This window comes from Lingula anatina, chromosome 2 (assembly GCF_051362555.1).
Source record: "Lingula anatina isolate TDL-2025a chromosome 2, LinAna3.0, whole genome shotgun sequence".
NCBI lineage: Eukaryota > Metazoa > Brachiopoda > Lingulata > Lingulida > Lingulidae > Lingula > Lingula anatina.
In genome coordinates this window covers 45,294,937-45,309,895 of record NC_141768.1, presented here as the reverse complement: position 1 = coordinate 45,309,895, position 14,959 = coordinate 45,294,937, and the positions used below count along the sequence as shown (strand labels likewise).

Genomic DNA, 14,959 nt, shown 5'->3' with positions numbered 1-14,959 from the left:
TCAGCAATTGCCAACCTCGCTCAAGTATCCATCTCAGGATTTTACCAATTTGTCGTGCTGCTCAAGGTTTTCCTGCTCGAACAACACAGGGTGACTCCTCCTCTCTTGCCACCAACACCAACCAATTATTGAACCGAGCAAATAATTTTTTCCTCTCCTTTCATATAGCAACTATAAAAATGTATTCTCTCCCCCCTGTAGAAGTGTACCAGCCCAGTCCATGATATGGAGGATTTATAGCACAGGTTGGTGCAAAATTGTGGCAATGGCAACAGTGGCTGTTTCAAAAAGTCCGATCATTTAGATTTTCAATTTCTGAAAATGATATGGTGTAAATTGAAGGCACATATATTTTGCCTGATAATAATTTTGAAGAAAAAAGAACATAACACAGAGGCTTAAACAACAATCCCGATGTGATATGCAAGGACAAAATGAGTATTAAACAGGCTACCATTTTGCAGATGAATGTCTTGATATCTAGTTTTTCCTATGTTAAAACAATCTAGATGTATTAAGTTGAACTCATTAGCTACCAAGGCAGGTAGAAATCCTGGATAACGGGTCAACTTTATGTCCCCTCACCTCGCCCTGATGTTTAGAAGTCTACAATTTTCAGTATAAATGACACTCAGGGTGCCTGTTTAACCAGCATAAATTACTCTCCACAATGCCAAATTCAGAATTTGATGATTTGTGAAAGTTTTAGTTGCAGGGCTAGAAAAGTGACTTGAATCTGACTAATTGGCAATAGCCAATCATGGTAAAACAAAATATTTGTATAGAGAAAATCTTTATTATTACCTTCTTTATAGAAGAATATATTATTGTCTGTGGAATAGAATGATGGATTTACTACCAGATCTATCATATGAAGAAGGGCTGCGAAAATATATTTGTTGTTATCTGTTTGTAAAATCCGAACTTTACAAGATTTGAACAGTAGATATACAACAAAAAGCATGTATTTTCAGTAAGAGAATACCATTTCTTCATATGTTTGGTCATATTTGGAAGACCTCATGTCTCAATGTTGTGATTGCTGCCATGTTATTGCGCTATTACAACATGTAGGAGGCATTTAAATACTACGCCCAAACTGAACATAAAGCTAACATTAGCGAGTGACCTACATACCATTATCACCTCGATGTATCATAGTGTAGTAGCTCTTGTGTTCATTTACTGTGATCAAAATTATGTGTTTTTCATACATGGGCTTTGGCTAAGAGTAAGTTGGACATTTATGAACAAATGGCAAAATAAACGAATTATAACGAAGTGGGTTATTGCATTCATGGACTGTGATGGCAGAGAGACATTTACGATTATGATAACAATGACTGATAATTTATGAAGCAAAACAAAATATACTGGGGAAGACATGTCCAGTAAGCTGATTAATGCCTCAGGTGAAGTTTGTTCTAGAAACATGAAACTTAGGTGAGATGTACCGGAGGGATCGGAAGTACTAAATAGAAAAGGTAACTTACTACTGACGTACTTAACCTTCCCTTTGATGCAGTGAAATTACTTCTTTTATGTTGGGCTGTGTTTCAGTATTACAAGACCTGAAAAAAATGATGATATTGCTGTTACTGACTTCTATGTCATTGATATTACTCTTTATCATTTTTACTGTTAAATGATGAACGTGGTCAGTGCGCTGTCCCGTGGTTTGTTTTTATGATTGGTCGGTGTTGCACAAAAGGGTTGCTCCTATTTTTTTTTGTTTGAACTGAATTTATTATTGGACATCCAGCTGGTAGAAAAATGCCATTATATTCATATTGACTGAGCATTGGCTTATTGTCAAAAATAAGAAAAAGGTTATGTTTATCTTTTCTTTGAAGATGGATCCCAGATAAAAGATATGCAGAATACCCATACAGTAACCTATTCTACTGTAGAAAAGAAAACCCTCTTCAGCAGCTCTATATAAAATGTGTGTAAAATATGTTACAGTTTTCAATAAAAAAGAATTCTTATTTAAGAACTTAAAAATTTCATTTTAACCATGCAATATGCACCTTCCAGTTTTAAGCCCAGCAAATGCTTCTGCTGTTTCATACACATTATTTGACAAGGACTGTAATGCAAGAAATAGATTTTAAAATTCCGTGTATATATTATGTCATCTGGATGTCTAATCATCTTCCTGAAGATATACATGTAGTTCAATGAAACCCAACAACTGTAACAGCAACTGATAAAGGAACTGCAGACAAGATAATACCTTGTTGCATATATTTGCTTCATGCACTTGTAAAAAATACTTAGGTTTTATTGTATGTGCTGGTATAACTGTGTCAATTGGACCCTGACAGTCATATGGAGGACACATTTATGTGTAGGAAATTTTGCAATTTGGCCGGTAGAAAAATCTAGTTCTAAAGAGCTTGTAGGGTGCACTGTGCAAAAAATAGACCTTATTTACTGCGATAGTATACAACTGCCTTTCAGAAATATCTGCTCTAGGTTTAAGATATAAAGGTGGAATGTTAATTTGTTTTAATGTGGCAAAAAATTAAAGTTTGTTTCAAGTAAGATTTCAAAGGGAAGTCTGTACTTTGCAGACATGGATACCAATATTATTTCCTTGCATTACAACAAACACAGACATTAGGTTGTTGGTGGTTAAATAATTTTAGTTGGAATTTCCTTGAAATGTTAGTACAGTTTGGTTTTGTATATACGGGTAAGCTTAGGGTCATAACATTTATCTAACAGTAGCATGTAGTTTCTTTAGTTTCTATGACTAAAACATAGACGTATCTCAGCCTTCACTTTATTTCCCAACTGACCTCCAAGTATCACGACCCTGCAAAATAAGAAGCACCGAATGTGTACTTGAATACTGTATGAATCTGGAATCTATTGATCTTGCCTAGAAAGGAAGAAAATTGCTCGGTGATTCTTTGACCAAGTTGATCTCTTCTTACCAAGGGTGCAATCGTTCATTGCTCATAGGTCACGTTTTTTGTTTGAATTGAAATAGCTGTTTTAATGTTTTATTTTGGACAGACATTTTAACAGGTAAATGTATTTTACTGATGGTTTTCATCATTAAAGATAATCCCTGTGATATGTGTGTTTTGTTTCATCGCACATAACTATTATGCATAAAGCAGTTATTTCAGTTCTATTGTTAAAGTCAAAGGTAAGATACTTACAAAGACGGCACAATTACTATCTTTTGTTAACATCTTATATTTGCAGAAGCCCTAGCTGCAGCCAGTAAAGCGTCTGCCAGTATCTCCTCCCCATTATCAAGCAATGTCAGCCATGCTGTTGCCTCGGAGACGGCAATGTCCACCGCCAAGTGCGAAAGTCTCAGCTCAAATTCTGTCAGTGCAAAAGCGGAATCAAAGAAACAATCAGGTTCAAATGGCAAAAGTGAAAGTGAGAATCAAAAACACGGACGCGAGTCTGGATCAATTCCTAATTCTGTTGTTAAAAAGGAAAAGTCACCTGAGCCTAGAGTGAGACCAGAAGTGTCTAAGGAATATATGATTAAGAAGGAGACGAATAGCATCAAAAGAAGCGCAGAGATTAGTTTGTCACAGGGCAAATTGACCAAGTCTGACACTGGTCACAAAACTAAGTCAAACAGAGAAAACTCTGTAGATGCGGGACGGACAAAAGGCCATGATTTTAAAAAGAAATCGGAAGTTGTAAAACATTCCACAGGAGGCATGCTTGGATCAAAAATTATGAATGGTGATGCCTGTCCTGCCATTCCTGCCTCATCAATTCCAACACCCATAACTGGAGCTCAGAGTGCTGTTGCCACGGTGACATCTGGAGCTCCCGATATAGGGGTTTCTAATGTAGTGCCAGGGGCAGTTACTGTCACCCAAGGGGGAGGTGTACAACAACCAGGGGTGGTGGTGACAGTCCCTGGGGAGAAGACACATGGGACAGGGCCTGCCAGCTCGGGAGGCTTAACGCCAGCAGTGATGACCGGCCCAGGGGCAGCTATCAGTGGTGCAGCTGTCAATGTCCAAGGGTCAGGTGTTAATGGAACAGTAGCAGCCAATGGCCTTGGGGTGGGGATTTACAGCATTTTTCCAACAGCCAGATCGAAAGACACAGTTGGTTCTTATTCAGGTAAGTGATTTTCCATTTGGATAGAATTAAGTCATGTAGAAAGTTGATAATGGTGCCAATAAACGCCTGATAAATAACAATAGGAAAACACAGCAGCCTATACTACAAATGTAGGCTGGTGTTTTCATGCATATCTTTGATTTAGATATCTTTGATTTAGTGGATAATAATGAAAAGTAATAAAGACATGAGGATGTAAACAATTAGATCGAGACATTAATTTATTTGAATAATAATAATAATAATATCCCTTTTTTCACAGAAGCTTATGTTGCCTGATTATGGTTGGGTTTTGTTTATTATTTAAGCTGCATGATATTATAGAATTAATGAAAATACTCAGGTGAAATACTGAAGTAGTTCTGTACACCATGTTAAAAGGTTTTTCATCACTTAATACAGATATTGTATTTATTCAATAGAAACATATGAGATTTGTGTTTGTCTTAATTTTGAAGTGTTTTACATTAAGGCCATGGTTCATACCAATTATTTGAAATAATGACATTTTTTTTATCTTTAATTGGTTGTTTTGGCATTTTTTTCATAATATATTATTCTCAATCCACATAGGAAATTATAGAATAAGCATAACAAAAATGTGGTGTATTGAAACCTTTAATGCTGAAATCCACCTGCAGATAATGAAGCACAAAAAAGTGTCATAATTCAGAATTAATACCCTGTAACTAACCTCATTATTAAGGATGTCACTGTCTTTCAACTTGTCATTCAATGTCCCTTTGGCCCTATGCACTATGATTATTCTTAAAGAATTAGTTTGAAAAATGTTTGGAAATGGAATCCCACCTCCAGAAAATTGCTGAATAACCAAATTAAATTTCTGTTTGAATTGCCATGGAAAAGTCTTGGGCCAAATGTTGTTCATTGTTGAGTTAAAAAGGAGTCATGTTTAAAAAATTAATGCTATCCAACTTGAAGCAAGCCAGGTAGACTGAAAGTCTAAGTCTGAAAGTCTTATCTCACAGCATTTGTGCTTAGATATTGCCTATGTCTATATCACAGATTAAATGCAAACTTGGCCTATTATAAGGTTACAGCAAATTTATTAAAAAATTTAATATCCTACAGATTGAACACAATTTAAAGCCGTCATCAATATTTCATGCTCTGGCTTTTTGTTGATTCCAATATTTCATTTGAAAAATAGCCAAATAACAACCAGGATTGCACATTAATAAAATAGACGTTATTCTCCACAATCATGATGATATTTCCTAAATTATTTAAACCAACAGACAATGTAAAATTTGTATTGAAACACAGCATTAGCTGAGGGTTAATTAAGCGTAATTCTTCTCAGTGCGGTATTATCTCTCTGGGGAGATGGGTAAATGGAAGTGCTGACTTAGTCTCTTGAACTGAGTGGATATTGAAGGAAAACTGAAGCAGTTTTTACTGTGATACAGGCTTATAGCCAGCAATTTCAAAGGGGATTCCCTTTCTGAAAAATTGGATTCTTTTGCCCCTTTCATTTACCTTACTTGAGAAATGGCACATTACCGAGATAAAAATCTAATTTAAAGCAGACCTTTTTATTACTAAAAGTACGATTCTTTCGAATCCCAAAATACCCCTGTATATGGGTCCATAATACCTAGAGTCTTTCAAATTTGTAACTTGAATATTATGTAACTGTTATTTGATTATGTAGAAATAAAGATATTGGGTTTTTTAATTGGCATGTGTTAAATAATCTCTTAGTTGTCACTTGTGGGAGACAGGTTATATTGCTATTCACATGGGTAAAACACTCAAGAATTTATGCAAGGACATTTAAAGGTTAAATATACTTGGATCTTGAAGCTGGGGGGTTACCATATGAATAGTACTGAATTAATACATAAGAGAGAGTTGTGAGCCTAGAAGCAGAAAATAATTTGTCAAATATCAGAATAATAAATGGCAGGAAAATGCCATTTTTAGCCTTAAAATCACTTTCTTAAATCAAAAATCAGTTTAGCCTTTGGCAAAAGGTAGGAGGCATTATTATTATGTCATGCCTTGTGAAAAATGCATGATACTGGGATTGCTACAGCACCAAGATCATTATTGGTCACATTTTTTTATGATGAAAATTTGCTTTCTATAAAAGAAAAATAGCCCAAAGATACATATTGGTAGCAAATGTTCTTTGTCACATACTAAAATGTATTTTTATGATACTCATAGACATGTTTTGATGTTAATCTGACATCCTCAATCTATATTGACGTCACCATGTGTCATTCATCGAGTGGCTGAGAACTGTTTTTGCGCCCCCCCCCCCCTCCCCGTCCTCTAGTGTCGCACCTGTGAACATTATACAGGTGTGGCACAGTGGGATATGTATCCTTCTTTGTTTTAATAGAATGTCCACTGGTGACGGGAATGGCACTTAATAATCTCAGTTCAGACAGAACATGTCAGATTGACATCAACATGAACATGTGAGTTTCATAAAAATACATGTGAGAAAAAGAATATTTGCTACCGATTAACATTACCAAACTGATGAACCTATTTCGACACAAGTTTAAAATGATTGTAAGTAATAATTAATAATAATTTATTGAACATTAAAAGAATTTACATCAATGGACTGTAAACTAGTGTCTTTTACAATGTGGACTATAAAAAAGATATAACAAAGACATAATTAAAAATATGTACTTCAATCAATACAATTATCAATGAGATTTTTTGGACAAGGAAAATAAAATAAATTATTTTCCTGGTGCCATGACTTTTTTTTCAAATCCTCACTGACCACTGTATAAATAAGTTCCAATTTCTCAAAAGTACACTAAGTCATCATTTTTTATACAATTTTGTGCACTCATTTCTTTTGTTTTTATCTACCTAAAAATTATAAAGAAATGATGGAGCATGCATTTAACAATATATGCTATTTAAGAATAAAACTGAAAAAAGAGGTACAGAAATCTCAAAAATGGCCCCTTGCAAAAAGTATATTTCATTGAGGATGACAATTTATTATTTTAATTCATGCAATTAAAATATTGAACATATAATAAATTTCTAAGAATAATTTTAATCACAGATTAATATATTGTTTCATCTAGAGTAAGCGGAAGCAAATAAAAAAATAAAAAGAAAACCCATGTACAAAATATTAATTTATTGATTGAACCAGGCAACACAAAATAATCCATGATAATAACAGTACACTCTGACAATTTCTGCAGTCTGGAAAATTCCCCTTGAGCCATTGCTGGTTTTATTTGCAATTTTGCTTACCTTATTTGGTGGTAATGAATATATGAATAAAAGAAACAAATAGATATGTGAATGAATGATGAAAGACAGTGGTGGTGAATAAACAAATGGCGCTGTCTTGGCAAAGAACAAATAAGTCGGTGTTTGATTAAGACTGCATACATAAAGATTGTAAACAAAGTATTTTTCAGACAGGTGTCTCTCTCTTTGGAATCATGTGGTTTTAGTAATGGGAAAGATGAGCAAAGATATAGAGTAATAAAAAAGTTTAACTTCAATTTATGCATGATATTCATAGAATGAAAGTACCATTTCTGAAGACTCATGAACACATGCGGTCAGTACACAGCCTAAACAGAGGGAATATTATGAATATTTACATTTTCGAGAATCCCACTAAATGCAAGCAGGATATTATAAGTAAAAAAGAAAATAAAGGTAACAGAAATGAACCAAATGTATGCAGAGTATTCAGAAGCGCAACATCAGTAAAATATTATTGCTGACTCGCTGCTGTATCATTTATCACATGATTATCTCCCCAAGATTTGGACTGCATGAATACACTTATTGATTTGCTGTGTGGTGAATTTATGTCTGCTCATAATGCCACATCCTGCAGGCAGCGAGCTGCTGACAAAGTATCAGACTTCTCGGCAAAATGATTCTATGAAATTGGTCTTAATTTACAGGTGGCAGCGGTGGTCCAGCACAGGTGACAGATGTGAAGCAATTGGGTCCTCAACTGACCACTGCTACATCCTCATCAACATATCTGCTGCCTTATTATCAGACGTTATATTCCTGCAGCATGCAACAAGAGGGGAATCAACATGGCCGCAAGGTTCATGCCACAACTTATACCCCAGAAGTCGGCACTCTGCCCAGTATGACCTGTACCACGCCATCAGTGGCTGTTGCTAAGGCCAGTGCCGGAGAGATGAAATCAAAGTCAGAAACAATCAAAGCCAGCAGTTCAGATGGATCAAAATTTGCCTCGGAGCCACCAGTCACTGGAGCTCCTAATCCCACCCCAATGGTCACACACAGAGAAGAACGCAACATGGCTACAGCTAAGTCAACAAAATTTAGTAAGAAATCAACTACCAGAGGCACGGCAGAAGAAAACACAGCCACTAAAGCAAAACCATCTGAAAAGACTGACCCCAAATCAAATGAAGATCAGCCCAGTGATAGGGTTTCAGTACACAGTGCAATAACTCAGCCAGCCTTGAGAGCTGTGGAAAATAAAATTGACAGCACTGTAACTGCTGTAAAGTCAAATGTCACTGCCAGTATGTCACATCATGTTAATAGTTCAGGCACGGCAGGTGGTGGTTGTAGTGGCATCATTTCACAGCCAACTTTAGTCCCCGCTTCTTCTGTCACATACCCCTCTGTACAAGTAGACGCCCCACAGGTCCCCTCACAGCTTGACGGCCACCACATGAGCCCTACAATGACACAGTCAACCGACAGCAAGGGCAACTTGACTCCTACTAACACATCCCAGGCCCCACAACAGGAGAATCGCCACATGGTGTACGACTGGGGTCACCCAACCATGGCCAGCTCTCACATTGCAGCTCTGGCTGCACAGCATGGCTATATCATCCCATACGACCACCTGCACCCAAGACTGTACTCAGAAGAAGAAAAGAAAAGACTAATGGAAGCAGGATGGTTGCCCAGACAGATGGTTACCATGCCAACGACAAAATCTGGCAGTGACCCTAGAAATTTCAGTGTTGAAAGCCAGCAAAGTACAGCTCAGAACAGGGAACATGGGGGAGAGAGAAAGGAGAGTGGTGCTGCATCAAAGACTAGTGAAGGTAAGCGTTCTGTTATTTCTTTAAGGTATCTTATGGTATTCACTCTGAGATTGGGCTGAAGCAGGTGGAACCTTAGACTCCTGGGTCTGGTTACAGGAAAATCTTCGGGTCACAGGCCATTTAGTTTTGGCTCCGTTTTGTAAAAAGAAACATTTGCAGCATTTCTTCTCCAAAAAGTGAACACACATGGAAGTAGTGAACCTGTTGTTTCATTCCCATTCTGTTGCCTTTTCATTTCCAAGCTGTTTAGCCAAGTGGTCTTCCAGACTGGAGAAAACTGAAATTTTATCATACCACTGGTATTCACTGCACCAAATAAACTTTTGGCAACACAGAAAAAAGCATAGAAAACAGGCATGCAGTGCAAGGCGCCCTGTTTTTTGTGTTAAACAATAATTGCTGGTTTGTTCAGCTCAAACTTCTGGGTAATTGAGTTGATGTGGACACATTTCAAAATCTCTTACAATTTTCATCCGCTGCTTTCTAAGATTTCCCATGATAGCTTGTGCTATTTTAGAGTTCAGAGAGTAGATAAATTGTAACGACTGTATTGGAAATGCCATAGGAATATCAGCCCTTTTCTTTGTATTTTTGGGCATTTTATTTAATGATTTGGTGTTTTTATTTTTCAAACTGAAAATAAATGGATTGATTTTTTGAAGAAAGAAAAAGGCATGTTGTTTAAATAATACATTAATTAGCACAATGAACCAAAACAAAATTTATTTAAAAATTTATTATAAACCCTGTTGTACAGATTTTAGTTTTTATGTTCATGACCACTAAGAGAAAAATGAATCCCTTTCATCTCCGGCATGTGTTGTTGAAAATTGTTGTATCTTTGCATGAAGGTCGTTATAAACTAAACTAGCTTGAAACTGAGAGTAATGTGTATGTTATGATTCCATGCATCATGTTTGGTAATTTTAGTTCATTATGTATATATTGCAATTATCAGAACTTTCATCAGTGTGAATGATGCATAATGCAGAGTTTCCAGATAAATAAAAATGTAAATTATTAAGTTCATGAAGAATAGAAAATTATTGTGACTCTGAGTTTCTCAATAACACGCCAGCTTTTTGTTTAATGAAAAGAAAATTAATGTTTGAAAATATGTTTGGCCTTTGAAGATGTTGTTTGAGGTTTTTAATTCACATGTTGTTATTCTAGACATTTGATGCGGCGAGAGCTTTCTTTGCCATTTGTAATGAAATGGCACTTATATGTTCTCTTTCTTGAATAGGAGTTGTGTACATCACATTTTATGTATTGATGTGAAAGGCAGACATGTACAGGTTTAAGTGGGTTTCAAATGTATGTTTTTTACTTCCAGGCCAAAATATCCCTGTAGGAATTGCAGTTGCTAGGCAGAGACAGGAACAAAGTAACACAAGAGGTAAGTTGGACATACTTAATGTTTTATCTTTGCACTTACTGCTTTTTTATTGCGCTGAAGTTGTGAGTTTGGGAAAACCATTCTGTCAAAATAGCAAGGTTTATGGGGGTCATAGGTCAGTTTAATATGTTTTAAAAATTAATTGCATGGTTAAGTGTAAAGAATAACATTGGATGAGGATTTTTCTAGGAATTGAATAGGAATTCATCAATTAAAAAAAAAATTGATTATAAAAAGAGACAAACATGCCAACTGAAAATGATTTTTTTTTATTCGGGGATCATATCCCAACTTATTGAACCACATGTAGCACTTTATCAGGATGAGTTCTCACATTGATGCATTTTAAGGCACACAATATGCATGCTCTGACCCAAAGCAGAAAACTATGTTGAGCTGCATATAAAGCAGGAGAATGGGTGAATGTTGATTACACTGAAGCCAAAAGGTATTTGAAGAAAAAAAGAAAGAAGGAAAATTTGCCGTTAGTCAGCAGGAGAGCTATTTTAACTTGTACGGTCAGAATTACGTAACCAGTTGTACATTGCAGTATCAGATTGTAATATGGAATTGTAGACAAAATAATTGCCCTTGGGGTTGCATTTTTCACCATCTTTGTCATGAGAATAATGCCGTTAATGTAGTCGGATGGATGTAGGTTGTACAGACAGGAAATGTTGCTTCAAGGCTACATGTGTTTATGACTGTTGTATTGTTAATTCATTGAAGAACTTGGAACAGATTGTGTACTTTGATGTTGATTGCAATATGATGGTAAATTATACAATAGAACAGAGTACAAAAAAGGAGAGAACAAATTTTAATAATATTGATAATAATTTATTCAGTTAATATATGAATATACATTACAAATTCATTTCTGATTAGGTGTTACTGCTTGATTGAACAAAAAAAAAAAAAGGTACTCATTCTTTGCTCATTTTAAATTCTGAAATACTGATTTGGAAAATGATGTAGAAATGTGGCTGGTTTTGTACTGTGGATTTTGTGTGTTGTTAATGACTTGCAATGTCAGATCATTATTGCATGGACACCTAGTACAAATCATTAGGTAGATTGATTTTGCGAAAGCAGCATTATAGAGATTTCATTATTGAGTATAATGAAAATGCAGATAAGTAAGTGGCACATGACAAATGTTGTTTGATTGCAAATTCAAACACCTATTTTGCGAAAGCCCACCGTTCATTTGAAAAATGTTCTTTTACTGACAATGACGTAAGAATTGATATCATGAATTTCTTTGAAATGGCACTTTTTGCTGAGTAACCAGTTTTTAGGGATATAAAGAAAAAAGTACCAGATAAACATTATTTTACTATTGGTATTTTGGAAATTCCAGTTTATTCACAAAGAAAGCATTTACTATTTAATCCAATAAAAATTTGTATAAATCATGTTTTAACCCCCCCAAAAAAAGGTTAGTGGATGCAAATTAACCTTTTTGCTTTGTGCTTTTTTCCTATTAGTTTACTAATGGCTTTATTTTTAAACATTTGGTTAGAGTGCAGGGATGTGTGACTGACAAATTACTCTCTCCGAAAGGGCCAGGGATTGTTATGAGTGGAAACAAGTCATAGCTGAAATGTGGGGGTAAAAAAGAATCGATTTCAAATTGTTTACAGTACTGAGGAGAAATATGCAGGCATAATCACCTTTGTAATAGAACATGTGATGAATTATCGTGCGACCTATGGATTGTGCGTATTGTGGGGTTGTGATAGTTTTGGTAAACATGTTTTGGTCCTCTGGTGTACATTTCTGATAAAATTGACATCTTTTAGGAAAAAAACAAAAAACAAGGTAGATGATTTTTATTTGCCGCCTAATTTCCTATATGTAGAGATTGCAGAATGAATTTTATATACAAACTCAAGTTTTTATTGTCTTTCAGGGCATTACTCATTAAGTGACAAAAAATATAGAGATTGACAGTGTCATAAAGTACCTAGATTTGTACAAAAATGTTTTAAAAATGAACTTGCATTTTTAAGCAGGAGATTTGATTGACAGTTCTAATAGCAGATATTATCATTTGCTGAAATGGAACATTTTCATAAATTTTAGAAATGCATTTTCTAATTTATTGGTTTAGCTCCCTGGAAATGGGCTTGCATGCATATCATATTAAATTTCTGAACTTGCTCCAGCTCAGTAAATTCCAGCCAAATGCATACATATTTATTTGGCTAGGGAAATGGGCAGTGCATTTTACTGTTTTTAACTAAATTGATAATTTTAATAGGAAAATGCATTTTACTGTTGATAACTTAAGTACGTAATAATTGATTAATGGCAAAATGCATTTTACTGTTTTTAACTAAATAAATAATAAATTCATGACTAAATTCAACTCAGCTTAAATTTTCTATTTGCCCAAAAGTAATTTAATTGTTGTGTTAAGCCAGATAATCATTAAGACGATACATATAAATGTGTATGTACATATCTGTTGGTTCATTTACTGGTATTGGGAGAAAAATAAAACCAAGTCATGCTTTTCACTCTGAATATGGTCTATGAATATTTGTCTGGGCAGTGTTTTGACAATGATAAATTAGGTTAAGGTGAAAGTGGCTTTCATGTGCAAATGTTAGTTGCAGACTGACATTAGTAGCATAATGAGATTGAACTCCCCGACTCCTCGTTTTGCTGCAACTAGTTCTTTATGTCATCGAACAATTCTTACATAAGAAAAAATAAGTGAGAGAGAGAGAGGAGTCTTATTACTACATATGCAGTTTTTTTTAATGCACATAGACCATACAGTGTTTATATTGGGATATTGGAGTAGGTTAGGAGAATTGCAGTCTTAGATGAAAATTAATGGGAGATCTAACTAAAGTAATACTGTATTGAAGCTACTTGATCTAACAGACTAGTGGAGAGGAGTGTTAGAAGAGAGAATTATAGGGTAGCAATGGCTTGTGCTTTTTATAAATTGATTGTGATGCATTGGAATTATTATGATATTTATGATAATTGATATAATCATAATGGAAAAAAAGTACTCTAACAAATTATATTCATTCCTTGCCCATTTCGAAGACAAAAATGTGTGACTTACTGTTCAGTGCAATGTTCATATTTTACAATTACTAAAGATATTAAAATAATTTGATATAAACAGTTGTGAAAATAGCAACAGGTTCTCTTTGAGAATGAAATTAATTTATTCAAGAACAAAGATGGTTTTAGCTGATTTGAGCTGAAACCTTTTTTTTCCTTTTGCTAAAATAAAAATTTTGCTAAATCAATAATAAATTTGGCAAAAATAGTTCAATGTGTTTATTCTCAGCACCATCAATATCTGTTTAGATTTGCCCCAAATTTACTGTTCTACACAGAGTGTGGTAACACTTTTGATGAAAATAGTGAGCTCCTCTTATTTCTGCACTTATAAAAGTTGCTTAGATGGTACAATAATGGTGTCAAAATTTCCGGACTATTATTTGTCCACTGAACAGTCTTGCTAGAAAATGAAATAAAAGAATGATTGATGTTACATATCCATTTGCTGTGTAACACAAGGGGTGCCGCACTCCATCAACCACCACATTGCCATTGCTACTTCCCCATACCAAAGTTCAGTCTCCCAGCTTGACTCAACTCATATAATCTAGTGTAAATTTTTTCTTCTTGCTATATATGCGTACCATATTTGTTGGCTCACAGTCATTGTAAAATTAGTAGATAACAATATATAAAGAAATTTCCCAGTCGGCACAGTCAATATATTCTCTTGTAATTTTTGGCAGATGATGAAGTGGAAAGTAGCAGTGGAGATGAAATTGGAGATCAGGGTCAATCACAGCAGACGTCCCAACAGGCAGAGTACCGGGCCCAAAATCAGGCCAGAGAGCACAGGGAACGGGAGGAATTCCTCAGGTACTACTTTATTGACGTGATCCCAATATTGACAGCCTGAATGTCAAAGATTGCTGGAAACTAACTCTCACTGCCAGCATGCCTCAGCTTAAAGGCAGAGTTATGCTGAAAGTTGGTATTAATTTTCAGTTTTATTTGAAACTCAGGGTGTAAATATTTATTACTTCAAATTTATGTGGAATCAGTTGAAAAAAAGGCATATAAGGAGGAAAGTAAAAAATGGCACGTATTACTTACAGGCATTAATAACCAGTTAGGTTGCATACAAGCATGTTTATTTGTTTTTTAGATTTAAGTTTTATTTTCTGCAAAATTAATAGAAAAGGGGAGATAGGAGAAAAATATCTGCACTTCTTTGAGAGAACATTTGGTTCAGAATGAAACTTTCAGCTTGTTTTGTAATTATATAAGCTAGTCATAGATTTAATGCTGTTGTTTTTTTATGGTGATAATTGATAGTTTTGCTAAT

The 14,959-nt window shown here is 34.9% G+C and overlaps 1 protein-coding gene across 8 annotated transcripts in view; it reads left to right on the top strand.

Moving 5' to 3' along the window:
• Positions 1-14,959, top strand: part of LOC106160828 (uncharacterized) — a 56,710-nt gene that overhangs the window by 24,299 nt on the left and 17,452 nt on the right. For all 8 annotated transcript variants that reach the window (XM_013537589.2, XM_013537591.2, XM_087007336.1 and 5 more), the window contains 4 exons: positions 3,220-4,110; positions 8,043-9,182; positions 10,519-10,581; positions 14,361-14,490. In XM_013537589.2, coding sequence (XP_013393043.2) covers positions 3,220-4,110; positions 8,043-9,182; positions 10,519-10,581; positions 14,361-14,490 — 2,224 coding nt within the window. The remainder of the gene's footprint in view (positions 1-3,219; positions 4,111-8,042; positions 9,183-10,518; positions 10,582-14,360; positions 14,491-14,959) is intronic.